The sequence below is a fragment of the Akebia trifoliata genome, chromosome 3 (assembly GCF_017979445.1).
Source record: "Akebia trifoliata isolate Shusen 1 chromosome 3, ASM1797944v1, whole genome shotgun sequence".
Taxonomy (NCBI): Eukaryota; Viridiplantae; Streptophyta; class Magnoliopsida; order Ranunculales; family Lardizabalaceae; genus Akebia; species Akebia trifoliata.
In genome coordinates, this window is record NC_141377.1 from 49044515 (window position 1) to 49071948 (window position 27434).

A 27434-nucleotide genomic window follows, 5' to 3' on the forward strand; every position below is an offset into this window, starting at 1 on the left:
ATGGTCTTGAAAAATTCACATATGTTTTATTTTTGACATTTTATTTATGAGAAAGAAACAAAAAAATTATTTTATGATAATTTCATTATAATTCATCTATTTCATTTTTATATATACATATATTTTATAATTTAATTATTTAATTAGAATTCATAATTAAAATAAAAATATTAATAAATAATTAGATATTAGGAGAAGCTAAAGAAAGTTGGGCGAATCAAAATCGACGGATTGGCTTATATATTGAGATGAGAGATGGCGAAGGTTTTCTACGCTTCCTATCTTTTTCCTTCTCATGCAGATATATAAAGAAGGAAGCACATACAAACTCTTAACCTCATTTCTCTACACCCTTCTCTTTCTGATTTTGTGTGTATTCTTATCTAATGGCGATTGAAGAAAACGAGAGTTGTTGTAGCAATGCTTTGAATCGATCGTCTACATATCTTCGGCAAAAAAAAGAGAAGCTTGGGGTTTTCAATGAGGTTCTTCGTCGTCTGAAGGATTTGAATAACGAGGAAGCAAATCTTCCTGGCTTCGATGACGAGCTTTGGGCTCATTTTAATCGACTACCGACTAGGTACTTAAAACCCTAGTTTCCGTTTTCATTCTTTTATTCTTATTTATTATTTATTATTTATTTTCCATTGTGTCTGTTGCGTTATCGCTCTATCTACATAGCTCTAAATCTGATCCTTGAGGGTTTAGTTTCCGATTTTTGTTTCTCTGACGTCCTTTTTTATTTTTGCGTGATTTTTTATTTATTTTTTTTTTTTTTGAGAACCAAGATCATAACGTTATTAATGTTTTTATATTAATTATAGTGGTTCATTTTATATCACCGTTACCAGAAATTTTATTTGGATTTAGTGTTTATTTTTTGTTTTTAGATTGTTACAGAGAGTGGAAGTGAATCGATTCTCGCTTTTCTTCTCCGTTATTTTCTTATAGTCATTGATAAACAATTGATTTAGTTTTTCTTTTTGTTTTTTGCTATTATTATTATTATTATCTGATTTGCTGTATTGTAGGTATGCGTTGGATGTGAATGTGGAGAGGGCAATAGATGTTCTCACACACAAGAGACTACTGCAACTGGCGCACGATCCAGCTAAGAGACCTGCCTTTGAAGTCCGTCTTGTGCAGGTAAGCACCATGATGCCAAAGTGTTTTGTTCTATATTGGCTAAAAAATTCGGAATGGGCTGATTTGTGAGGATGATCTCTACTGTGAGGAGATCATCCTCACAGAAAATCTGAATTTCTAACCCCAGTTGATAAGTTGAAGAATGGTGGACTGTTAATTTTTACCATTAATTTGTAAACAACTTTTGATGTGGTTTGAAGTTTTGGAATGGAGCGATTTTTTGTGAGGATGATCTCCTCACCATAGAGATCATCCTCACAAAAAATCAGCCCATTCTAGGACTTTTAGCCCATATAGGACAAAACTTTGACTCCCATTTTGGCAACCGAACGCTGTTCATATATATATTAACTAAGTACATCTGATAGTGGTAACATAGAAATGTATCGCAACAAATGATAGTGATCTTGGGCCATTATGAAGTTTGAATCAAAGATCTCTGATTTCTTGATTTGTTTTTGTTTGGGATACTATTGTCTATTGTTTCCCATCATGGGCTGCAGTGTTATTTTGAGCATTTGTACATATGTTCCAAATGCTTCTCCCATGCCATCCAGAGTTTTTTTATGGGTATCCAGAGGGTTTTTGTTCCTCAATTAGGTTTAGAATTCAGATGATACTCCGTAAGTATCAACATATAACTTTTGCAAGAATGCCCTCTCTACAAGGATTCTAATCAAGATTCAACTTCTTAGTCTTCAAGTGTGTAAAAAATATAGATATTTACATCTAATTCCATGAAATTTGGTTCACACCAGCTAGGCTTTTGAATTAACAAGAGATTCTTGTAGGTGTTAAGTGACTCTAAAAGTAGATCATATCATGATCTATGCAATATGTTGGATGCTAGAAGATATATGTGATAGATGTTTACACGTTTGCGCGAATTAAGGGACCATAAAACTAGAAATTTAAATAATGTTAGATTCATTAAAGGCAAAGATGAAAGAGTGCTAGTAAGATATGAAGAGATTAAGGAAAGGTGGAGGGATTAGTTTCGTAAATATTTATTAAAGGACGACCACTGAAGAGACTTAGGACTAGTAAGAGATATAGGGGATACATACTTTCTTAGATTTATAATTTAAAAACAACTTTTTCAAAGATGAAAACATATAGGACGAAGGGTTGAGGAAGATGTAGCTCATAGATTATAACTGGATGGTTAAAGCGGAGGTGCACTTCTAGATTATTGTGTAGCAGATGCATACTAATCAAACTATAAAAAAAAATTATTAGATAGTAGTAAGACTAAAATATGTTTTATAGAGCAGAATGTTTGGTAGTCAAGGAATATCATGTTAATGAATTTAGTGTAGTAGAGTTGATGGTCTATATCTAGATGATTGGAAAGAATAGGAGAGAAAGAAACGAAAGCATCCGAAAAAAATGTAAGAGTAACTCCAATAGGCGATTAACTAAGAGAAAGTCGACTAAGGTGGTTTGGGATGTTAGCATATTACTGACCCCAGTTAGAAAATACATTCAAATTGAAGGTCCTAAAAGAGAAAGAGGAAGCCCCAAAAGAACTTGGATGAAGATACTGAAAGCAGAGATGAACTCTCTCTCAATAGCAAAAGACTAGGCTTTGTGCTCGATGGAATGGAGGAAAAGGATTCATTTAGCCAATTGCAATTGAATCATGTATTGACTAAGCTGCAGCTAGATCACCCTTTGGTTTATAAGCTAAGTGATTTCTTCATTATTGCAATTGAATTCACGTAACTCTTCCTCCGGTTGAATTTGGAGGGTTGCTTGAACCAACATCTCCTCTCATAAAGAGTAGAAGTCAAAAATCAGGTTGATAAGCCACACCTAGCTTCAAATCTTTGAGATAAGCTTTGTTGTTGTTGTCTTCTAGGCATTTGGAAACTTATGTTACTCATATATGGCAAGACCAATGTAGATTGGATACGATATTTACAGTTTGCCTCATCCAATTTGAAATTTACTGCCATACTAGCAACAAAATTGGTGCCAATATTCTTAGCGCCGAAGAGAGCTTGGGGTTGTGGGTTTGTTTGGTGGTTGTAGGTCTTTTCTTTTTCGAGTTGGTCACCTTGACCTCCTTTAAAAAAACAAAAAATCATCTTTATTGATCACAAAAAAAAAATGTGGTCAATATGTGCTGGGCTTCTTGAAATCATATTATAAAAGCTTGGTTGTTCGGGCCACTCGGGACATCGAATATCCAGTTATTTTCAGTTACCCTTTGGTTGACTAAAAAATTGATTAACTCAAGTTTCCCTTGAATTGGTAAGCATGTCTATTCCCCTTGATTTGAACTACTTTGTATATATACAACTAGAGTTTGCTTGTGCCCTCCGGCATGAGCATCCTCTTTGGGTTAAGGGTGTTGAAGAGGAAAGAAAAAATAATATATATATATATATATATATATATTTTTTTGGGGGGGGGGGGGGGTGGAGGGGGGGGGGTATTCTTGGAAAGGAGGAGATGATAAAGGAAATAAAAAAGTTGTTCTCGAGAGTAATGGTTAAATTCCATTTATTATATAGATAGATATATCCATTCTTCTTATCAGAGAAATGTGTTATCTCAGTTTCATCCAAAACTGATATAAAAAAAGACTATCCATGTAATAAATTATAATTGTTCAATAATTTTGAAAATGCTTTAAAGTTTAAACCTTTGGCATTGTGTAGGATCTCACAACTTATCTCCTTTCTATGATAATTTATTCAGCTACTTATCAAAAAAATAAAATAAATAAATATTCAGCTCTCTTTGAGGAACTCAAAAAAAATTCTATGCTTTTATGTCTGTAATTTTTATAGGTCCTAATAGTTTTAAATTATGTGGGTACTAATATGTACACTCGCTCTAAAGAAGGTACACATAACTCAACAATTTGTAAAATTGTGGGAACAAAAATTGTTTGGATATTCTATCCATTATGTTGATACCATGCCTTAAACTTTAGTTATTTTACCATTTTTGTAGAATTCATATAATATCAAACTTCATAAAACTTCTAGTAATGCAACAAATTTTACAGTAGGATTTGCTACCTACAATGTACAGTTTATATTATTTTTTGTAATAAAGCATTTGTGTCAATGCTGGAGCATTGGTCATGATAATTTATTTTTTATATCATAGCAAAGTAAGCCTTTGGCCAAAAATCCAGGAGTCAGTTGATATCAACTACTTAGCAGCAAGGGCTATGATATCAGCCACAACTATCTCAATACATACCATGTCCTTGTTATATTGGTTGAGAGTAAAATGTGTTGTTCATGTCCAACACTTCAAAAATCCTACATGGGTCGTGTCCTTGTTGCTAGGTTGAAACTTGTCCTTAATAAGGTTTAAGCATGGCTCAATCCCTTAATGTGCTCTAAGGTTTAAGATTGAGAGTAGGCAGCCAACATTTATAAAATCCCACACATATTACCATCATGGTTATGAAAAATGAAAATTGTTCCTTTTCTACTGAAGAAGCTCTATTTTCTTTATTGCATATATCTTAGAGAATCTCTTTTTAAAGTATACTGACATAGAAAAGCATTTGCTGCTTTTGATCCCAATGCTTAAAAGCATTAATGTAAGAATGTATTTCTATAGGCATGTGAGCTGTATGTTTCAATGTGCATCTAAAGGGAGGCTCACTCTCACCTAGACGGAAGGGAAATGTAAAAACAGCTGAGGCATACACATGAGACCAAGAGGTGTCCCAAAGGCATGTGCAATGCGTGCCTAAGGTGTGCATCTTTTGGCTGAGGCACACGCTTCACATGTTAATAATTTTTGTTTTGCTCCTGTTTTTAAACATATACTAACCCTTTGCATTTTAATTATCTATTTACTGAAAGAGTTGAAGAAAGGCGTAGAGAATGGGCGGTATGACTTCCAGACCAATGTTTTTTGTCCATTTTCTTGCTGAAATGCAAAATAGTAATATTGTATATTACTATTAATATAGGGTATTAAAACATGGGATTTTATTTTGAGGATTTAAAACTAGGAACTTGGAAATATGTGGTGATTACCTTAATTTTTCTATTTTTCAATGTTATTTAATCATTCACTATCTAGCCTCATGCCTCAACGTATGAAAAAATTGATTTATACAATAGTGAACACCTTAATGTTGTATTTGGGTTGGAATGAGGAAATAAGAGGAGCAAAGTGATAAATGGAGGAATGCACAATTGTGGAAATTAGAGGAAAATAGACGGAGTTTGAAAATCATAGCTGACTTCTGATTTTGTGTTTTTGGTCCTACAGATTGCTTACCTTGATGGATCAATGGTCAGTTTTTTGAACACCTCTTCATTGGGATAGTTGGATTGAGAGAACTCTTAACATTAAATTAATTGCAAAGCCCTAATTAGGCTTTAAAGGTGATTACATAGTCTAATAAGTGGAAAAGACTAAAAATGACAAAAGACATAAAAAAAACTAATAACATAAAGTTATTCAAAACTCCCCTTCAAGTTGGTGCGTGGATATCGGCAATGCCTAGCTTGGACAAGACACCTTCAAAGGCGGTTTTGCTAACACCTTTAGTAAAAATACTGGCAATTTGCTGAAATGTAGGAACAAAGGGAGTACAAATCTGCCCATAAACAATTTTCTCTCTAATGAAATGTCGATGAACTTCGATATACTTCGTTCTGTCATGTTGAACAAGATTTGCTGCTATGTTAATAACTGATTTATTATTACAATATTGTGAAAATGAGGCTGTCACAGGAAAACACAAATCAGTTGGTAAGGTCTTTAGCCACAACAATTCACACACTCCAAGTGTCATAGCTCTGTACTCTGACGTAGCACTGTACCAACTTTGCCAAGTTACCATGTTGTCACCAACTTTAGTACAGTACTCAAAAGTGGATTTATCAGTCACTGAACCAACATAACTTGCATCAGTCTATGCTTCAACACGAAAGTGACTATGATTACTGAACAAAATACCTCGACTAAGATATCCCTTGAGATATCTAAGAATACGATAGACAACAGTAATATGAGATGTGCGAGAAAAGTGCATAAACTGACTTACAAAACTAACAGCATAGGCAATATCAGGATAAGTCATAGATAAGTAGATCAATTTTCCCACAAGACGTTGATATTGGCCAATATAATACCTCGTCAAGAAGGTCTTTCCAAGCATAGGACGAGGAATAGAAGGTCAACTCTTCACATCGAACACGTAGCTATGATATATAGGTGGTGACTGAAGAGTCACTTTACGAAAGGCAGGAAATCTCATGCTTTAAGTTAAAGATCTGGACATTGTTTTGGAGTTGCGAGTAGATACTCTTTGCGGAATCCCATATTTGATTTGCGGTCTTGAAGACTATAAAATCAACCACAATGTGTGGTTGCATAGATGTAATCAACCAAGAACGGACCATAGAGTCATTAGTAAACCATTGGGGGTAAGAAGTGTTAGTTGGTGCAAGTTGTTTGTCCACCCCTGTGAGGTAACCGATCTTTCCTTTTTCACCAATAAACATTTCAACCGATTGTGCCCAAAGAAGGTAATTAGGACCATCAAATTTCAAGATGGTAATTTCGATGTCTGGAAAGTCGATTGAATGAGAGGGAAGACCACTCGATCCATCACTATTATCGGTGATCTAGGAAGAAGACGTCTCAAATGCCATCAAAAAGTTGATGTGCCTTGGTTTGAAGAGATTTCAAATAAGAAACTGATCACAGCACCCTAAAGGTGGCAATACATGATCATAAGAGGCATGGAAGGTGATCAAATACTGTTGTAGGTGACCAGAGCAGTCATTAAGTGTCTGTTCTTTACAGAAGCTAGCTTTAGCTCCAGAAACTGGTTTCCAGAAGCTGGCTTCTGTAAGAAGCAAAAGCCCAGAGCCTGAAAAGCCATATATGGCAGAAGCTTGTTCGTTACAGAAGCACAGAAGCAAGAAAAGCCTGTTCGTTTGACAGTTTTTTATTGCTGGATTCTGGTAAAATGACCAGAATACCCTTAATGTTAATAATGCACCCATAATGCACAAGAAATGACCAGAATACAATAAATATATATAAATTATAAAAATAATTATTTTTAATTTAAATAAATGTATAAATTTTATAATTCTATTGAAATTTCGGCAGCATCTCCTCTTAAAAATGGATATATGAAATTTTCCTGATAAAGAAAATACATGCATAATACACAATCTAATATCCACGTAACATCTCATACACATCCTACATCCACATAATATCCCATACACAATGCGACATCCATATAATATCCCATACACATTAACATTCTAACAAATACATATTATACGAAATCAAAAGTGTTGTAATGTCATACAAAAAGAGAAATGAATACCCTGATACATTAAATGAAGTACCGGATCTTTTTCCTTTCTTAACCAATTCCACGTAGATAACAACCCAAATCTTATGAAGATAAGGTGTCCATCTTGCGGAATCAATTTTTGACTCTGTTTCTTTTAATTTTGTTATTTTTTGTCTCGGCATCTGACAATTTAATTTTTTTTTTTTTTTTAAAGAAAAAAGTAATGGATAAAGATAAGGAATGAAAAACGTAATGAAATATGAATAACAACAACAAGGATCATGAGCAAACAAATAATTATTGTAAACAAATATCACTGTAAGTAAATGTTAAAAATATCAAATAACATGCTAAGCACCCCGTTCCCCAAAATAAGATTAAATGGATATTTTTTCATTAAATGGATTAGTGTTCCCCATAGACAAACACTAATACCTAACAACAATTGTGTGTGCAAACACATACTACATAAGATCTTATTTGTGAAGACTCTCTTTCTTTTTAATTCTAACTTGGGTCCATAAATGATGGCATATCACAAAATACAATGACATTGTAATAACAAAATGACATTTATTCAATATAAAATTATACTAAGTTTTACAATTTTTAAAACACTTTAAACACCATCAACAATAATTCACTTAAGTTTGGTAATTTTACAAACACCTAACATACAATTCATCTAACCATTCACCTAATCCTAACTCATAATTTAAGAATCAAATAAAATATCAACCAATGTCATCAAAATCCAACTTACAGAATAAACTCAATCAGAAATCAACTAAGCCTTAAATTCAAAACTAATTTCCTAATTTATTTTACTAACAATCAACCATCAATTTATAATTAACTTCAATGAAAATAACATAAATTACCTAGATTTTAGATGAATAGCATTCCCTCGTATATATAAGCTAACAACTCTTAGTTTTTGGAAGTTTCTAAGAATTAAACTCAATTGTTATGTGCGCAAGAAGGGTAGTGGAGTACGATACACCAACCAAGCTATTGGAAAGAGAAGATTCATTTTTCTCGAAACTTATAAAGGAGTACTCCATGAGATCACAAAGCTTCAACAGCTTAGCAAACTTATAAAATGCAGATCCTATTTCATAGATCTCCTAATTTTGGAAATCTATTACATGAAATAGAGATTGGCATGCTAAGAGGAAGTAATAAAAGAACCACCATCCAAGTCAGTGAAGATTGTTCGAATGAACTCTCAACCTGACCACATCAGAAGTGTTGTATCTTTGTTTGTATTATCATATATGATATCAAATACAAGACTAAACTAATTCTATTTTCCATTTTGGTTTCAGAAGTTACAAGTAATGAAATGTAAATTTAAATGTATGTTTGGGAAACCATATTCACAACTAAAAATGGATGTTTTTAAGGTTATTAAAGGAAAAAAAATGGGGTTCCAAACAAATCCTTCTAAAGAACCACAATTAAATATACCCTTAAACTCCATACCATAGTCAGAAATTTCCAACCCCTATATATTTTATTTTACCCAATTTATCAAAAATCATTAAAACCCATCATTTTCAAATGGAAATAAACACCATCCTTAATTTTTAAAAGCAACCCAATGTAACAGTAATATAATACTACAATTTTTTGATGAATTGCCCAATAGTCCTCCAAAATCCAGGGTTTCTCGAGTGTCTGAGATATTGAAATTTGAGGATTTTTTGTTTTTGTTTTCTTCATTTTCATAATCTAGGCCATATATGTGTTCTTCTCTCCTCTATCTAGAGAAAATAGCTCCCCATTTAATCATAAATGATAAAATTCATGAGTTGAGACAGAATATCTCTTTCTAAATAAAGCTAAAATTTGTACCTCATGAGAGCAAACCCAAAGAAAAAACTACTTGATTTACAGTAAAATCAGTAATAAAAGAGACAATCAAAAAAATTGATACCTTAATTGGTCGTTAATGGCGGAGAGCAAGGGATGAGATTTGCCGTTACAGAAGAAGTCGTTAATGGCTGTCTGTAAAGAGACGAGATCTGCCATTTGTTGTTGGGCTTTTTCGTTTAGTTAGCTGTGAGGAAAAGATGAGAGAGAGAGGGAAGGGATCTTTGCAACAGAGGGAAAGATGGGAGAGGCAAGCTGCGACAGTGGATCGCTTGACCAAGGCACTTGGAGACGAAGATGAGAAACGTAAAACGTTTCTCGATTTCTTAAAACGTGAGGGAAAGATGAGAGAGGGGAGAAGGAACTCGACTGTACATCGTTTGGGCGAGGAACTTGCAGGAGATGAAGACGAGAGAGGCGAGAAGGGTTGCGACAGTCGATCAGTTCGATTTTTCTTTCGATTTAGGTTACATTTGGGTTGAAAATTCAATTAAAGGTAGGGGGCATTTAGGTAATTGTACTAGAACCGTTTTTCGATAAACGGGCTTCTCTCAAGAGCCTTACGAAGAAGCGGGCCTGGGGCGTCTTTAAAAAAGAGCCATTTTTTGGCTTTAATTAGAAGTTGTTGGAGCAAAAAAGCCCAAACGAACGTTATTGCTCCAGCTTTTTAGGCTTAAAAGTCAAAAAAGCCAAAAAAGCTGGCTTCAAAAGCCCAAACGAACAGGCCCTAACTCAATCGTAGGGCACCAAAGAGCAGTTCTGCTGCTGCTGTAAGTTTCAAACAACAACTTGTTGTTGTTACCTTCAAACAACAACACTATTGTGAGCACAGCCCCCAAATAGCATAACTGTTGTGGTTGCAACCCCCAACAACAGTTTTCTATAATCGCAAGTCACAAGAAAAAAAAAAAGCGCTTACCTCAATTTTTTAACAAATAGCCAAGGAGCTATTGCCGCAAGTCTCTGTGGATGATCCAAGGGCCACCATTTGGCCTAAAACCCCCATAGGGGTGATGTTTTAATCTAAGACGAGGGGTGTTGAAGATGGATTTAAGACAGGAGGGGAACGATGGGGTTTGTAGCAAGAAGGAGGGGAGGGAGAGACGATGGAGGTAGGCTCTGATACCAAGTTGGATTGTGAGAACTCTTAAAATTAAATTAATTACAAAGTCCTAATTAGGCTTTAAAGATGATTACATGGTCTAATAACTGGAAAAGACTAAAAAGGACAAAAGACATAAAAAACTAATAAAATAGAGTTATTCAACAGGGATTAACTTTGAGTCCCATGCATCTTGCATAGAACTTCTCTTCTGGAAGATATTGAAAATTTTCACTTCACGTTTTTTGTTCCAAGTTTCTTATCTTATACAAATTGTTGGATAATGTAAATATTACACTTGACTTGCTATTGCATTTGAATTATCTGTCATTTTTCTCAACTTCCTTTAATGTTGTATTTGTGGTGCTTTTTTGTTCTATTAATGGTTATTTGACCACATGGTGAGTAATACATATTTGTAACTTATATGCTTGGCCAAATGCATTGTGGCGACCTCTTTCTTGTGTAGGTTCCTTCTGATTCTGATGGAAATTTACTTGATTCTTCTCGTTCAAATTCTTCAAGAGAAAATGATGCTCAAAGTCCTAACTGCCCTCGTAGACAAAGGTATATTTTGTAGTGCATCCTTCATCAATTGCATAACACTTCTCCTCAAATGCAATTTACTCATAAACACGGATGCTTGCTTTATTCTTCTTCTTCTTCTTATTATTATTATTCACTTCATTATTTCTGTAGTTTTTATTGATTATACTGTGTTTCTATCTGTGTAACAACTGTTCAGCATTCATCCACCACCTGCCTTTGGTTCATCGTCTAATCTTGAAGATCTTGCACTTGAAGTGAACCTATTACTTGTTAAAAATGGAGACAACACTGTGAATGCCAAGCCACAGTTTTCCGGGTATTTACTGTCTTAAAATTTAGCTCATGCTAGTGAGTTTTTCCACATAATCTTATCACCTTTGTTATAATGTTTCTTAATTGCTTGATGTACTATATCTATCTTGCAATGTTTTTAAATATGTTACCTCTTCAATGTACATGATGTCAAAGGCTCAAGCTTCAAGGTGGTAGATACCTAATGAAAGTGAATTTTATGCAAATATTGCTCGGAATAAATGTCACTCATGTAGTAATTCAGCTCAAACGTATGCTAGGTGATGGAAAGAGAACCACAATACATTGTTGTGATGAGCAGACTTTGGAGATAGTGATGAAATGATTAGGGGTCCATTTGATTTACTTTGTGACACATATCCTATACTTGCACGATTCCCACTTATATCCTATACTTGCATGATTTACTTTGTGACATATATATATATATATATATTCTGAGATCTTAAAAATGATAAATAAATATGCGAGTTCAGCTGTTTACCTTAATTTTTCTCATATAAGGCTTCGATGACGACGATGATAAAATCGTGCAAATTTATTAAGTTTTCCATGAGATTCATTGTTTACAATTTTACAAAATATTCATCTTTTAATTTTTGTAAGGATCTGTTGATGTTTGGAATGTCGAAGTCTAAATTTACAACTCCTTGAGGCCCACATGGCAGTGAGTTAATGACTGATTTTTGGTGAGGATAATTCTCAGACACGGAGACGATTTCACAAAATCAGCCATTCATTCATTTGCATATGGGCATTCCGAGTGCGTGTCTCTTAGATGTGAACATTCCTGACGTTGGTGGATTTTAAGAGACCTCCAATGGCAATGCTATATTTGCCTCTTCAATTCCATATTTTGAAACAATAAAGTGAAAAAAGTCATATTTGACACGTGCCTCTCCAAGGACATATCAAAAAAATGCCATTGTTATGCTTTGGATGGCAATTTGGTAAAAAAATAATTCAAAATAATATTTTTTTATACTTGGTATGGCAATTTGGTAAAAAGAATAGTTCAAATACACTTTTTCTAACACAAAAGTCAGTTTAGCAAATTTTGAGATATTCTAAAAGTAATGCCAAATATAGCATTGCTTTTGGCATATTCCATTTTTTAGAGTCCATGTAGCACTTGCATTGAAGGGCATTTATGCGACGCAATTCCAAAATTTGGAATTGCCACCAAAATTTGAGACTCCGTTGGAGATGCTCTAATCCTTTGATATTTATAGTTCCCCTTTTTCTTTCTCTTTTCATACTTCGCGTTTATTTATGAGGTAAGTGAATAGAATTTTCACTGATGATGGTTCATGGATAAATGGTTATCTAGTTTGATTGCCTATCTATTTTGTAGTTTCAGGAGATTTCACGCTCTGCCAATTGACTGCAAGGGCAGTAAATTGCCGTAGATTTATTGAAGTTGCAAAATATTTTCACCAATGGATACTTTTTTATAGTAAATAATTTGCAAAAACAAGGTTCATTGTGCAATGTGCTTTCAACTATGAGATGAGCAGATGTAATTTATATTTGAAGGAAGCAGTAATATGAACAGAAGAATGCTTCCAATTAAGAAATGATTGATCCATTGCCGAGTGGGACACATTTCTATAACAACTTGGGTGATTGTTGAGCTTGTAACTTGAAGAAATCAGTTTCCTGAGGTCCCGAGGTCCATATTGTTATTTTAAGGAGATATACTCCTTAATGATTGTCTCATTTAGCTTTTCAAGGGATTAGTTAGTTGCTTAACTATGTGTGTTACCTTTTATTTTGTGCAGATGGTCTTATATTCAAGGTGAGGTACATTTGTGTATGTTATTTGTACTAGTTGTATTGTCGGTAAATGAAACTAGATGGGGAGTAAATTCACAACTAGAATAGTGAACTATAGAGACATTTTTTTAAAAGTGAAGATATTTTATTAATAAAAAGTGGGATCGAGATGATCAACCCGAAGGAAAACAAATATCACAAGAAGATAACAAACCAACCTAAGGCGCCTACCACAATACACTACCCCACATCTATCCCATATTACCAAAAAGCTTTCAAAGAAAATTCCCCTAAATTCTTTAAATAATTTGCACCAAAAGAACAACAACGCCAACGAAGAGACAATAAAGCCCTGAATAGGCAGCTCCTTTTTCCTTCAAAAACACACGCATTCCTTTCCTTCTAGAGGCTCCAACAGATGATGAAGGGAACCGAACACCACAATGTCTCTATAATGACATTTTTTTGGCTAGGCAAAGGTGATTACTGTTTGGTAATTAGTAGGTGAAGGCTGGCATTTATGGACCTGAATATTGTGCTTTCTATAAACAAGTTTGATGGAACAATTGTTGTAAAGATGAGGCTGTTCCGATGGATGAGTAGTAAGACTAGGTAAGAAAAAACCACCTATGAAATTTAGGAATAGCTCTAGCAGGAGACACAATAAGTGCTTTTTTTTTTTTTTTTGGGAGGGGGGGTGAGGATGAGATGGTTTGGGCATCTACGAAGAAGACCAATAACAATATTAGTGAGAATGAGTGCTATGGCGCAAGTCGAGGGTCCTAAAAGGGTAAGTGAAAGATTGAAAATGACTTTTAGTAGTATGAAAAATATGTAGGGACATGCTTTGACTAATGCCATGGTTCATCATAGAGTTAAACGGAGAATTGGGATTTATGTTGCTGACCTGGTTAATTGGGTTAAGATGTAGAGGATGACGATGACATTTCTATTTGTTGTTTTTACATCTCTTGAAGATGTGACTTTAGTTAGACTTGGTTCGGGAAAAAGAATTCTTTTTGATGTAGTGATGTTTGCTACTTCTTTTTTCCCTTATATTTTCATAATTCGTTCACACGCTGCTTTTTAATTATTCATAGATGATATAAAACTAATATGGTGCACAAACTGACAGTGAATGACAAGTCTGATTAAACTCATCTTCATTGGTTCTGGGTATACCTATTTCAACACTGAAACTGCTAAGAACTGGAATAGTAGGTTAGGGTATACTCGTGCTTCGAAACTAGTTGAAAATGGAATCCATGGTATGGAGCCACTTTCTCTGTGCATATAATAGATTCTGTTTTTGGTTAGTCTGATGTCTTACTGATCTTTTCAGATATTGAGGATTTTCTTAGAGGATTATGATTGCTTTTAGGGTTTGGACTTCACTTTCCTGCTAGACTTCCTTTATCATATGTGGTTGAATGAGCTGAGATGTATGTTTGAATTGTTTATTTCATTTAAGCCTAGTTTCAGACTCATCATTTTAGGTTCCAGTGTCCTGCTAATGCTTAAACTTGTTAAGATAATTCGGCTAAGTGGATAATTATTCCTTGGAGTTACACTTCCAGATGTTTGGTTCTTCACTTTGTGCCCATCATTGCTTGTGATAGCTCATTGATGTGATATTCTTACATCTTATTCATAAAATGCATTAAAAATAATAATCCCTATATTGTAAATGTTCTTTAATGTCTTTTATTTTAATATTCAAATTTATCATTCTTTTCTTTCTCTTTCTATCATTGGTAGACTAGTTTTTTTAGTTGTTATGGATGAGATATAATTTTTTTTACCTATGAAACTGTTAATAATCAATTAGCCGACCCAAAGCTAACTTTGGGATAAGGCTTTGATGATGATTCAAGGAAAAAATGTTGACCTTACTTATCATTTTATGAGAGTACTGTTGGAACACAGGGATTTGCCATGATTCTTTTCGCATTTGTTCATAGAAAAAATATTGCTTATTGATTGTGAGGAGTTTTATTTTCTATTCTTACTCTTCTATACTCTGAAACTCATGTTTCCATATGATTGATAATCATGTAGGCCTATGCATGAAATCACTTTTTCAACGGATGACAAGCCGAAACTTCTTAGCCAGGTAACTAGTGGGTTTGTTTGTTCTATTATTTATTCAAGTAAATTTGTTGCATTCAACTAATATATTACAAGCCGTACAAAAACCTGAAAGATATTACCATATACAAAAGGTGTATACACCAATTAACCAACTGTATGGTTAGCAATTTTTCCTATGTGATTAATATACGCCAAAAATTGATAACAAAGTTCTCCCCCTTGAGTTTGTGAATCTTTTTTTTTCCAAATGTTAGTTGACTACTCAAAATTTAATAGGCTATACACATCAAAATTTACTCTATTCTGCTCTTTTGACACTCACCGACAAACAAAAAGGAATATCCTCTAAAGAATCTTTTCTCTAAAGCCAAATGGACCATTATTCCAACTAAAGAAAACTATTCACAATTCAGTTTTGGAAAACCCAGTTGATGTGAACAAGCCACGAAGAAGCTCCTCATCTTCATAGTTAATTTGCAGTTAATGAAGGAATGGTTGTCATATTTTCGTGCTCCTTACATCTAATGCATTTATTCTTAATCATCAACTTGCAATTGTTGGAATGATCAACTATTCGAAATTTCCCTAGAACGTGAATCCGAGCAAATGCCTCCCACTCTATGGAGAACCTGACTACCACATATAGTCTTGATTGGACATATCTCCTCTAAAATTCCCATTATTACATTTTAGGATGACCACACAAATAGATCTCTTTTGTATCCTTTTTCCAGCACAGGAGTTCTTTTCATTGGGAGGAAATATTTTGTTCAAGTAATCACATTGCTTAAGATTTCCTTTTAGTGAATAAATGCTTAAGTAATAGAATTGTCCATCAAGAAATGCTTAATTAGTGTTGATCAATCAGAGAAGGAAATAAAAGCGGAGAAAGTTGAACTATACTAAGTTTTTTTTTCCTAACATAGTGGTAGTAATAATGATCCAAGTTAACTAATCATAGGAATTTAAATTAAATAGAAGTTTAATTGATAGATAGGAATGTTTAATATTGTATGTCATTGAAAAAACTTGGGACAACTTTCTTAAAGAAGGTTTTTTTACTTCTCATCAACCCTGGTGAGAGCTTTCTTTACTTCGCATGCTAGTTCTGGATTTTTTTTATCCCCTTTGGAAATATTGATATTAGTAACTTTTTCTCCCAAGGGGTCAAGTGTTTATTAGGTGTCACTGAATAGAATTGGTGATGCTGAACTTATGCATAAAACTCCTTTCACCCTCTTCTTGTCCTAAATAAAGATTGTATGTATCATTATGCGTTTAAGTCTTTTCTTTCATCTTTGTGATAGATTTATCTCTGTTAAACTTCCAGTTGACTCTATTACTTGCTGAAATTGGTCTGAACATCCAAGAGGCACATGCTTTTTCCACAACCGATGGGTACTCTTTGGATGTCTTTGTTGTTGTAGGTTGGCCAGATGAGGTATTTTCTACTTTCTCTCTACATCTAAATATGAAACCAATGACTTTAGTAGTATTGAGATAAACATTCTGTTATTAATTTGTCGTGTGTCATCAAGACAAGGCTAGGTCACGTAAAGCTTTATCGTTATCGATTTCCTTCAAGAGGGAAACTGCTTTTTTTTTTTTTTGTCTTTTATCTTGGTTTCCACTTCTTACTTTTTATTATTAGGTTGAATTATTCAGTTTGGTTCTTAAACAATATATATGTAGTTTAGTAATATATTACATGTTCCAATACCTGGATGGTGGATTAAATAGTCTAGTTTACAAGCAAAGTTTATTCGTGCTTATTTTATTGAACATTATTTGACATTTAACAATGTTTTAAAATGCATTTGAGGCTCAAGGCTTGGCTTCTCCAAATTCCTAAAGGCTTATAAAAGCTTAAATGCCTGGGAGGGCCTCATCAACCAGGGCTTTAAAATAGCCGTATCTTACACCTTTTATCCCTTTTTTAACACCTCTTGTTAGAGGCTTGCACCTCACATGCGTATGCAACGGTTACAAATTTAAGGTTGCCTTTCTTAAAAATACTCAATTTATTTCCTTTTTCCGTTTCCCATCTGATCGTTAGTTAAAAAATAGTAAGTTTATTCTAACGTTTCCCACATGAATTGTTCCATTCTTCTTTTTTTTCCCCTTAATTTATTCTAACGTTCTATTTTTTTATTATCAAACTGATTATATTACATATTAATTATTTTTTTAGCATTCTTTTTAATAAGGTGTGCTAGGAGGCTTATGGTTCACTATTTATTCATGGAACCACCTCAACTTGTCTTTATGCTTTTAAAATCATTCGGAAACCATGAGCCCCTTAGATATTTGAATATCAAATCTATAAAAAAAAAATTGGTTGTTAAAATTTCTTCCTTTTCCCTTCTTTTTTGTTTTAGTGTTGGAATTAAGCTTTTTTTACCACTGTGCCATTGGTTGAAGACGGTTGGTTGTTCTTGAGGATTGCTGTCAAATATTTTGCAATTACCACTTTCTTGATTAAGTAGGCTGGAAATTTTGGAAGTTCTATGTCAGAATTGTTGTTGAGAGGGTTATCTAGATTGGCATTCAGTGCTGGGAAGCTGCCCTCAGTTGTAGTTCTGTCAAAGTTTTTCAAAAGCTTTCGTTGGCAGAATAAAGTTATGAGGCTTCACTGACTGTGAAATTTGCATTTTGCTTGTTTCCCTACTGTACATCAAGTGCATCTTTTATTAACTCTGCTCTGACATTTAACTATAACATTTTGACAGTTAGACATTCAAAAGATTCATAAATAAATATGCAAAAAATAAATAAATTGGGTATTTAATTATTTTCTTTCATCTGAAAGTAAATTAAGGAAAAGAGATGCATAATATTTCAAAAAATTTGTAAATGTGGAGTATTCGGCAGTTTGAACAAATATGAAAGGGTCACAAAAACAATAGTAGAAAAAACCTTAAGGGTATGTTTGATTGCATGGAAAGTCACTTTCCATGGAATTTGAAATCCATGGAAAATTAGTTGTGGAAAATAGGTAGGGTTGGAAAATCAAATTCCATTGTTTGATTTCACTTGGATAAAATCATGGAAAAATATGAGAAAAAAGAAGAAGAGGAGAAGGAGGAAGAAGATGAGAGGAGGGGGAGAGGAAGAAGATGACGAGGAAGAGGGAGGGGGGAGGATGTGGCGATGAAGGTGGCGGCGGCAACGACGACGACGGCGGCGATGGTGGCGACGGAGGTAAGTGAGGAAGATGGGGGGAGAACGGCGTCGTGGTGGCGGCGGAGGAGGTGAGGGATGGAGAAGTAGGAGAAAAAGAAAAGAAGAAGAGAGAGAGAAGATGGTCGGAGTCGGAGTCGACGGCGACGGCTATGGTGATGACGGCGATGACGACGACGGCGAGGTTAGTGTAATGGTGGTAGTGGTGGTGGTAGGGAAGAATTGAAGATGGAAAATATGGGTGGATTTCATTTTCCCACCCATATGGGTGGGAAAGTGAAATCCATGATTTAGTGGACTTTGAATGGGGTGGAAAATGAATTTCCATTTCCATGTGCAATCAAACACTTGAAAAATGTCATTTTCCATGGAAATTGATTTTCCACCCTATTTTCCATGTGCAATCAAACATACCCTAAATGGAAAGTACTATTTTCCATAGAATGTTTCCTTCTAACTCTGCTTATTTGGATCATCTTCCAGGTTAATATCAAAGTAATCCGTGTTTTCGTATTTTTTCATCATATAGGAGTGCTGATTTTATTATTTATGTTTTCATCTATTTTTTTTAATATGATTATTGGTCCTGATCCTGTTCTTGGCTTACTATCCTTTTCCCTAGTTAGTGTATAGTTGCTGTTTATTTGAAAAAGTGACTAATTTTAGTTCAGAATCATATAAACAACATAATTGGGTTCAGATCGAGGCTTTCTTTTTATTAAATGTAAAATATTAATATTTTCTTTATCCCCTTTTGATTCACTATAAATTGCTTGAGCTACTCACATTTTTTTATTTTTTTAGGAAACTGAACAACTTAGACATGCGTTGCAAAAGAAAATCTTAAAGATCGAGGTGATTTTTTACTGTGCATGATTTTGAATTTTTTTATACAGTTTTCAAGTTAAGCATGAAGTTCCTAGCCATCTGTGACAGTGCCATATTGCTAAACTTGTCATATTTAACAGTTACAGTATTTGCATATGCTGATGCTATGAAAAGATTGAGAACTATGGTTACAGTTATTAGAAATGGTTGCACAGAAGTTACATTTTTCTAACCCAATTGGCTGCATTAACTAGAGACTTAATGCAACATTTTTGTTGATTAAGAGCTTGCTTTCACTGTATCCCTGTTGAATTGGTTCTTCACTGTGATCATCATCTAAAAGCCTTCTCCCAAAAATTTGGGGTCTTCTGATTCCAGAAGCATCAATGATTTCCTTAAAGTTCACGGCATATGATGTTTCTTTTCTAGATGATTCCAGAAGCATCAAAGATTTTGCAAAACCATTAAAGCAGTGGCATTATATAATTAACTTAATAGAAAAGGAAGGATCTGACCATGTGTATGGGGAGCGCTTCATTTTGTGTAGAATTGCAATGTTCAAACAACACATTTTGAATACAAATATCTTTTTCTAATTCCACCTGTATGTATGTTGTGCGCAATGAGACATCTCAACCAAGGCTGAAACAAACACTAGGAACAAAACAATGTCTTGATACAAATAGATGAATTCACATCCTACAAAATCCATCATACCTTGATGTTCCTCTAACCAGAGATTATAAATGATAGGGAAGAGAAAGGAGACGAGCTTTGCTAACTCAACTCAACTCTTTTATTGGACGTGCAAGAGCTCTACACCGAAGAGTTTCTACAAAACGGATAAAAACTACTTTGTTCTCCTAATGAAAGGTTTAGACACTAAATCCTAAATCCTTTTTTTCAGTCCTAGCCTTGGGACTTCCCAACAACATCCTACCACACATTTTTCGAAGATTACATTAATACCCCCAAATGACATATTCTCCTTTTGGTTTGTGTTTGGATGTTGAGAGAGGACGCCCAGTCCACACTACATTAATGACATTATGATTTTCAACATTAAGTGGACAAGTTTGTTGTGTTATTTTGTATGATTTGTAAAAAATATACATGCTTCATATAAGGTCTGAATTTCTTAAATTAGTATTCTGGTACAAGATAGTACATACCCTGTGTATCGTGTATGTACTTACTGAACTAGAAGTCTCAACAAGGATGGAATAGGACTTTGGTTCAGTGTTTTCAGATGTTGAGGCGTGAGGCGAGGTGCTCTAATAACCAATGACTTGACGCATAAGGTGTAAGCCTAACATGCATGAAATTTTTAAATAGATAACAATAATGTAACATGTGTAAATAATATAGAAAATATAAAAAATGGAGTACCAACCACATAATTCCAATTTTCAAGTTTCAAATCCACAATCAAATTCCAAAATTTAATCTTGTGCATCGATAATAATATAAAATATTATTTTTACATTTTTTTACAAGAAATAATTGTTTTATATTTGAATTATTGGAAGATTTTTCAGTAGATAACTGCTTTATATCTATTGCAAAAAATATAATTAAATACTACTTTTTTTCAGTAATTGTATACAAATACTAAATACTGAAAAAAAAAAAAAAAAAATTGTTTATGAACAAATCAATTGAACAATTTTCTTTGAATATATTATCCTGTTAGATTCAAATTTATTTCTAAATGCCCAATTATGTTGCATGTCTTGCATCGACAATGAATAGAACAGAATTAAGAAAAGAATAAGCATAAAACAAGAGGGAGGAAGAAATAAAAAACATGTTCAATACATTGTTTTGTACAAATATAAAATTTTACGTGAGGTGTACACCTCAGCCAAAAGGCATGTGCTTCAGTGAAGCCTCATATCAAGATATGGTCCTTTTGTCAGCCTTTTGGTCTGAGGCGTAGGACTTAACTTTTATTTATTTTTATCTTCTTCCTTGTGCCCTAGGGCGTATTTAATAAGCCTCACCTCACCTGAGGCGTATCCCATAAGTGTGAAATGATTCTAGAATAGTTCTAGATTATACCCCCAAAATATTCATTTATTTATCTGCATCCCGTAGTTTCCCATAGACTAAAAGTTCATTTATGCCTGAACATAGTATATTCTTATCTAATGCATATTTTCAGAGAATAATTAAGTGTTGATACCTTGATGGCATGCTGAAGAATTTCAGCGTTCTCATCTTTGTGTTTATTTATTTTTTGGAGTTATTGTTTCTCTTCTATCTACAATATCTTGGTTTTATAGATTAGAATCTTATCATCATATTGAACCTGGACAGAACACACAACTTTCATCATTTCAGTTCAGAGGCATTTAATTGAGCTTTATATTGTTGAACTTATGTCTTTCAGAAGAAGTCTTGGTTGGATTCTCATTCATTACCTTTTGTCGGAGAGCAAGAAAAAAGTGGGGTCAACCCCATTCCTGATCATGTAAAAATACCGACTGATGGAACTGATGTTTGGGAAATCAATGTCAACTTGTTGAAATTCGGAAACAAAGTTGCATCTGGATCATATGGAGATCTGTAAGTTCCTTCATTTTTTTTTTGGCCCCACGTTTGGATTGTGTACGAGTGTTTTTTATTTGTGTCTTTTGACTGTGCTTTGGACACACATTTGATTTTTCAGGTACAAGGGTACCTATTGCAGCCAAGAAGTGGCTATTAAAGTCCTCAAGTCTGAGCACGTAACTGAAGATAAGCATCAGGATTTTGCCCAGGAAGTCTATATAATGAGGTTTATTAAACTAATGCGCTTTTACATGTTAATGGCATTGGTTGGCTCTCTTCAAATCTGTTATTTACAAGTATTTTTATTGATATACATTTGCTTCACTTTAGTATCGTTTGCCCAAGCAGAAAACTTCTCATATTTTGCTGGAAAATGCTTTAAAATTATTGTTTTTCTTTCGCATGCCTTGGCACAAATAACATGTTCATCCTGAGTATATTGTATTTCAGATTTCATTTTATCTAAGCAAAATTTATTATACCAATGTCATTGTTTTTCTTTTCCTACACGGTTTTCTTTCACATGGCTAAGCACAAATAACATATTTATACTATCCTAGAATAGAATTCGTCCCACCACATGAAGTATGGAGACCTGAAAAAAGGAAACTGTTTTTCAGTATCAATTTCATATCCCACCAACCATGTCTAATCAGCATTGAATTGAAGGCTCCTCTTATTGTTTAGTTTAATCATGGTCCGAGCTTTAAATTTGTGATAAACACACCCTTGTTATATAAGTCCAGGATATGGAACTCACTACAGAGCTAACTTTAGTACTCTAAAATATGAAACTTCTTCTTCCAAGATGCGTCTATGTTCTCAGTTGAATCCCATTGTTTTTTTTCCCTGTTATCTCTATATCGAGGAAACAGATCTCACCTGTCTTGAAAAGGATAAAGATCTTCGTTTGTTTCTCACATGGATTTCTTCATAAATTTTGCCTGTTTCAACTCTATTCCTTTCCCTTGCAGGAAAGTTCGGCACAAGAATGTTGTGCAATTCATTGGTGCATGTACCAAACCTCCTAGCTTGTGTATTGTAACAGGTGTAAAATTCTACATGGAAAGCTTTAGTTCCATAATATCATTTGTCGTGTCTAAATTGATCTTTTATTTTGTTTCTTACAATTGCTAATTTCATGTTGAGTGTTTGTTTTTTTCTGTTCCAGAATTTATGTCTGGTGGAAGTGTGTATGATTTCCTTCATAAACAAAAGGGGTCCTTTAAACTTCCAACCTTACTAAAAGTAGCATTGGATGTTTCTAAGGGAATGAGCTATTTGCACCAAAATAACATAATCCACAGGGACTTGAAGGCTGCCAACCTTCTGATGGATGAAAATGAAGTAAGGGATTCCCGTACATGCCCATGTTAGTTCGTCAGTTTCTTTCATTAATTGTCATCTTTTTTCTTCTTTTTTTTTCATTGTATATGATACTCTTAAATTATCTAAATCTCGAAGTGCTATTTTTCCATCATTTTTTTCACTAAAAGTCCTTTAACATAAATCAGCATTTGATTCTCTTCTTCTGTTTCCATTTCTACATAAACTGCCAAGCACAGTTATTGTGATCAGTTCACATTGAAATTGGATATGAATGACCTTTAAGAATATTTTGGGTTAAAAACAGATCCATTTCTAGCTCTTGGTTTGCTTCATTTCTCTATAAACAAGTAAATAATTTCGTTCTTATTTTATTTAATCTCCTTATTCAACTCACGTGTCACATCCTTGTCTTATGTAAAAGACTATCACTAAACTTAATTAAAATTATGCTTAGTTTATTTATGAGAGATTCTATTGCCACATCAACTTGGCTAACGCCACCCCAATTCATATGTAAATCACCAAAAATTAGCACACATCCTGGGGTGCTGTTAGTAAAAGTTGGTGTGGCAATACTTCTTGTCTCTTATTTATAGCTCTATAATTTTTAGTAGACTTGCAGTCTCATCATACTTCCACTTCTCTAAAATACCTTGGGCCTTTGTGTCAGGTTGTTAAGGTTGCTGATTTTGGAGTTGCTAGGGTGCAAGCTCAATCCGGTGTGATGACTGCAGAAACTGGAACATATCGTTGGATGGCTCCTGAGGTGAGCATCATCAACCTTGATGGATCTTTTAAAATTTATACATGCTGTTCCATGCTAGATATGATTGTTCTATCTATGGAGATCTATTTTATTAGTGACCCAACCCAAAAGTAGTAACTGACAATTCTTGCATAATGTTGGCATTAGTTTGATGCATCCATCCATTGTTAGGGTCTTAGGGGTATTGCACCATTCAGATTTACTATTTTCTCTTCTTGGTTGTGATTGTTTGCTCTTTTTTTCCTTCCATTTCCAGCAATGTTCTCTAACTACTTTTAGTAAAATTCTCATGGTGTCAGTACAGTAAAAATATTCCAGTGGTTGCTACATATAATTGCTCTATTTCAATTATTTGTACTTGCAAAAAATATACGCAGAGGATCAAGGTTATCATTAGTCACGTCAGTAACAAGTTCAAAGGTGATAGTTAACAGTTTTGCTAATCTCCATTGGAAAGCTATTTGTGTTTCATTGGACTCTGTGCTCTCTTGGAAGATCTTTCTTTCGGCAATGTCATAGCATTTAGGGCTCTTGTGTCTTTTTTGGAGACATCACCTTCATGTTGCTCCCAGTGGATGTAGTCCATGATTTTGCTTTGTTACATATCCTGCTATTGAGTGCCTCATAAAGTGCTCTATGGTTGCTGAATTCATGGCCATGGATTTTGTTGCTTCTAATTCAGATTAAAAATGGCATCCTTGTATCACTCTTTTTGTATAATGTGGATATTATTGCCAAGAACTTGATTCTTAATTGGGCTTGAATATGAGAGTTCAGTTAATTTCTCACATGCTTTAACAGAGAATATTTCGTAAGGGTGTCAATGAGTGCCTGATTACCAATGCCTGATTTGAACCTCAAATGATTTCAGTTACAGGTATAACTGTTTCATTATTGGAACTGGAATTGTTAGTAACTGAATCCATTGTATGTAAGAGGTTCCAGTTGTGTATATTGTGGTACCTGACCTAAGTGGAAGAGGAATCAACCTCGTCTATAATAATGCTAACAATGTCATGTTTCTCCTGGGAGATCCTTTGTGTTTCTCTTCTTTTCTTTTCTTTTTTCTTTTTTCTTTTTTTACCTTTGTTTTTCATTTTTAATAGAATGAACATATACCGAACACTTTCTTGAGTATCGGAAAAGTATTGTTCGGTTCGGGATCAACCAGTTTTAATACTCCTATTGAAACCAATAGAAAACTGAATGTATTAAGCTCTGATTCTGTGTCCATATATACCTGAACTAGAGCTGGCCTTTTGATATGTCAACTTTAAATAGAAATGAATACCAGACTATGATTCATGTCGTTTAAGGATGTTAATTATCATGATGATTCCACATGCTTTTTTCTTGATATCTTTGAAGGAATCTGCAAGATGCAACTGTAAATCTATTTCTTCTTGATATCTTTTTGACCTAAATGCTGTTAGTAAATATAATTGGAGTTTTTTGGGTTATGGGTTGATGGTTGTGATATTAAAAACTAGGTTATTTTGATTTTGGGAGAGATTAGCAGGTTCTAGAAGTAAGTTTTAAAATTTTATTAAGAAGAATATTGTTTTGAACTTTTAAGTTTCTCAAATGTTAGTACTAATATGTATGGGGCTCACATTGATGTTATATGAGATGGTACAAACCTGTAGCTTGCAAGGAAGAGAATTTTTTGGGTCAGCTGTCATCAAACTTCTCATTCTTAGGTCAGTACATTTTTGTCATTTTGATTCATGTTCGTGATGAAGCAGAATCTTGGAAGGAGATTTGAAGTGGATGCTTAAAACTTTTTGGGTGTCTAGCCATATAAATTTGTTGGTGTCATATTTGCTGCATAATCATATGCTTTAACTCAATAGGTGGATAAAAACACATTCGTTTTCAATGTAATTCTCACCAATTGCCTTCTTAAACAAGTCTGATCTTTTCTGGCATTTTCATGACATCATAATTATGCTTTCAAGGTCATAGAACACAAACCGTATAATCACAAGGCTGATGTTTTCAGTTTCGGAATCGTGTTGTGGGAGCTTCTAACAGGAAAGGTAACAAAGGCCTTAGTTTTATAGAATATGTTTACATTCCTTTTTTCTACTGAATAATGATTTTCTGACGCCCCCCTCTGACCTATGCTCTCATCACAGAACCATAGATCATTTGCCTCGGGATATGCAGATCTTATGGTTCTCTGATGGGGGCGTCAGATTATCATGACTCTTTTCTATTATTAGACCAAGATTCTGAATGTCATAAACTTCTCTCAACACTTGCTAGTTTTTTTGTTTTATGATGATTTGCCAGCTTCCATATGAGTACTTGACCCCATTACAAGCAGCAGTAGGCGTGGTTCAAAAGGTATCTTAAGTTTCACCATTTTCTTCCTTGGAATTTAAACCTTGGTTACTATACTAAATCTTTTTTATGTGGTAAGCACACTAAGTTGGTAATTTCTAATATAGGGTCTCCGGCCCACAATCCCCACAAACACTCATTCGAAGCTTGCGGAACTGCTCATGAGATGTTGGCAGCAAGACCCAACCTTGAGGCCTGACTTCTTTGAAATTATAAATATCCTGCATCAAATATCCAAGGAAGTATGATTACATTCATGACATAATTTTGGACCTATTATCATTTTCATAAATCTGGATATATAAGCTTCTTTAATTCCAAACAGGTTGGGGATGAGGGAGTGGACCGGCGCAAGGAGAAATCAAGCCGATTCCTCTCAGTTCTTAGACTGGGTCATCACCACTGAAAGGACAAGAGGACACTCCTTAAACTGTTTATGTATGCTCTAATCTTGTGGGGTCGTTTCCCATCTCTTACTTTCAGTTTCACTATTTTTTTTTATCAACTCATTTATTTTTCATTCTGTTTTTAATTTTTTCTCTTGTAAAGTTTTATTATCCGTTTCCTTCCCCCAGTGCTTATGTAGTAAGGCTCCAGCAGTGATGGTGGTAATCACAAAAGACTTAATGATTTTTGAACTCAACCTGACAGCCGGATTCAAAAACTCATTGACGTGTCATGCACAAAGAACAGTAAATTCTTTCGCTCGGGATACACAACTGCAGATGTCAGGTCGGTTGTGTATCCTGAGGGAATGAATCTCCGATTCTTTGGCCATGCCACCTTGGTGAGTTTTTGAGTCCTGTCAGGTTGAGTTCAAAAATCAGCACTCATCATAAAATTGTAGTTCATGAGTTTCTCTGAGTCAAAAAATAAATATTGAAAATCTTTTTTGGGGCACTATTTGGTTTCTTTTAATGTTTTATTATATCCCAATTCGCACTTGCCCGATTTAGCAAGTCACCTGAATTCCTAATGATGAGCAAAAAGCAATTGAGAATCGATTTGTGCAATGCCTCTCCAATCTTTTTTCTGATTCCAGCCCAAATCCCTAGTCCTTTTTTATACATTTTTTCCGACAACACTTCTAAATATAGAAATTACCCACGCTGAAGTCCGCATCAAATAAATTCTCAGAATTCACTACACAACTTTAAAATTTGAAAGTTTTTATAAAATGACCAAAGTACCCTTGACACTTGCACACATAGTTATTATTTAGATTTGGTTACATTCCTTATGTGACTATTTAATACCATAAATTACTATGTATATAA

General features: G+C 34.2%; 1 protein-coding gene across 1 annotated transcript; it reads left to right on the top strand.

The window, feature by feature from the left end:
• Positions 1-212: 212 nt before the first annotated feature.
• On the top strand, positions 213-26726 carry LOC147407604 (serine/threonine-protein kinase STY46-like). The gene is made up of 16 exons (XM_086436246.1): positions 213-580; positions 1032-1146; positions 10897-10994; positions 11173-11292; positions 15123-15177; positions 16486-16596; positions 19140-19190; positions 21556-21731; positions 21835-21942; positions 22691-22764; positions 22888-23063; positions 23716-23811; positions 25770-25850; positions 26107-26160; positions 26265-26399; positions 26483-26726. The coding sequence occupies exons 1-16, from the start codon at positions 387-389 to the stop codon at positions 26561-26563; spliced, it is 1725 nt and encodes a 574-aa protein (XP_086292372.1). The 5' UTR covers positions 213-386; the 3' UTR covers positions 26564-26726.
• Positions 26727-27434: the final 708 nt, after the last annotated feature.

Bases quoted from the DNA above. Each gene is read 5' to 3' on its own strand.
- LOC147407604 (XM_086436246.1), top strand. From the start codon at position 387: ATGGCGATTGAAGAAAACGAGAGTTGTTGTAGCAATGCTTTGAATCGA. The intron at 16,597-19,139 runs GTATTTTCTACT...TTATTTTTTTAG, and splicing joins TTGTAGGTTGGCCAGATGAG to GAAACTGAACAACTTAGACA. The intron at 21,732-21,834 runs GTAAGTTCCTTC...TTGATTTTTCAG, and splicing joins TCTGGATCATATGGAGATCT to GTACAAGGGTACCTATTGCA.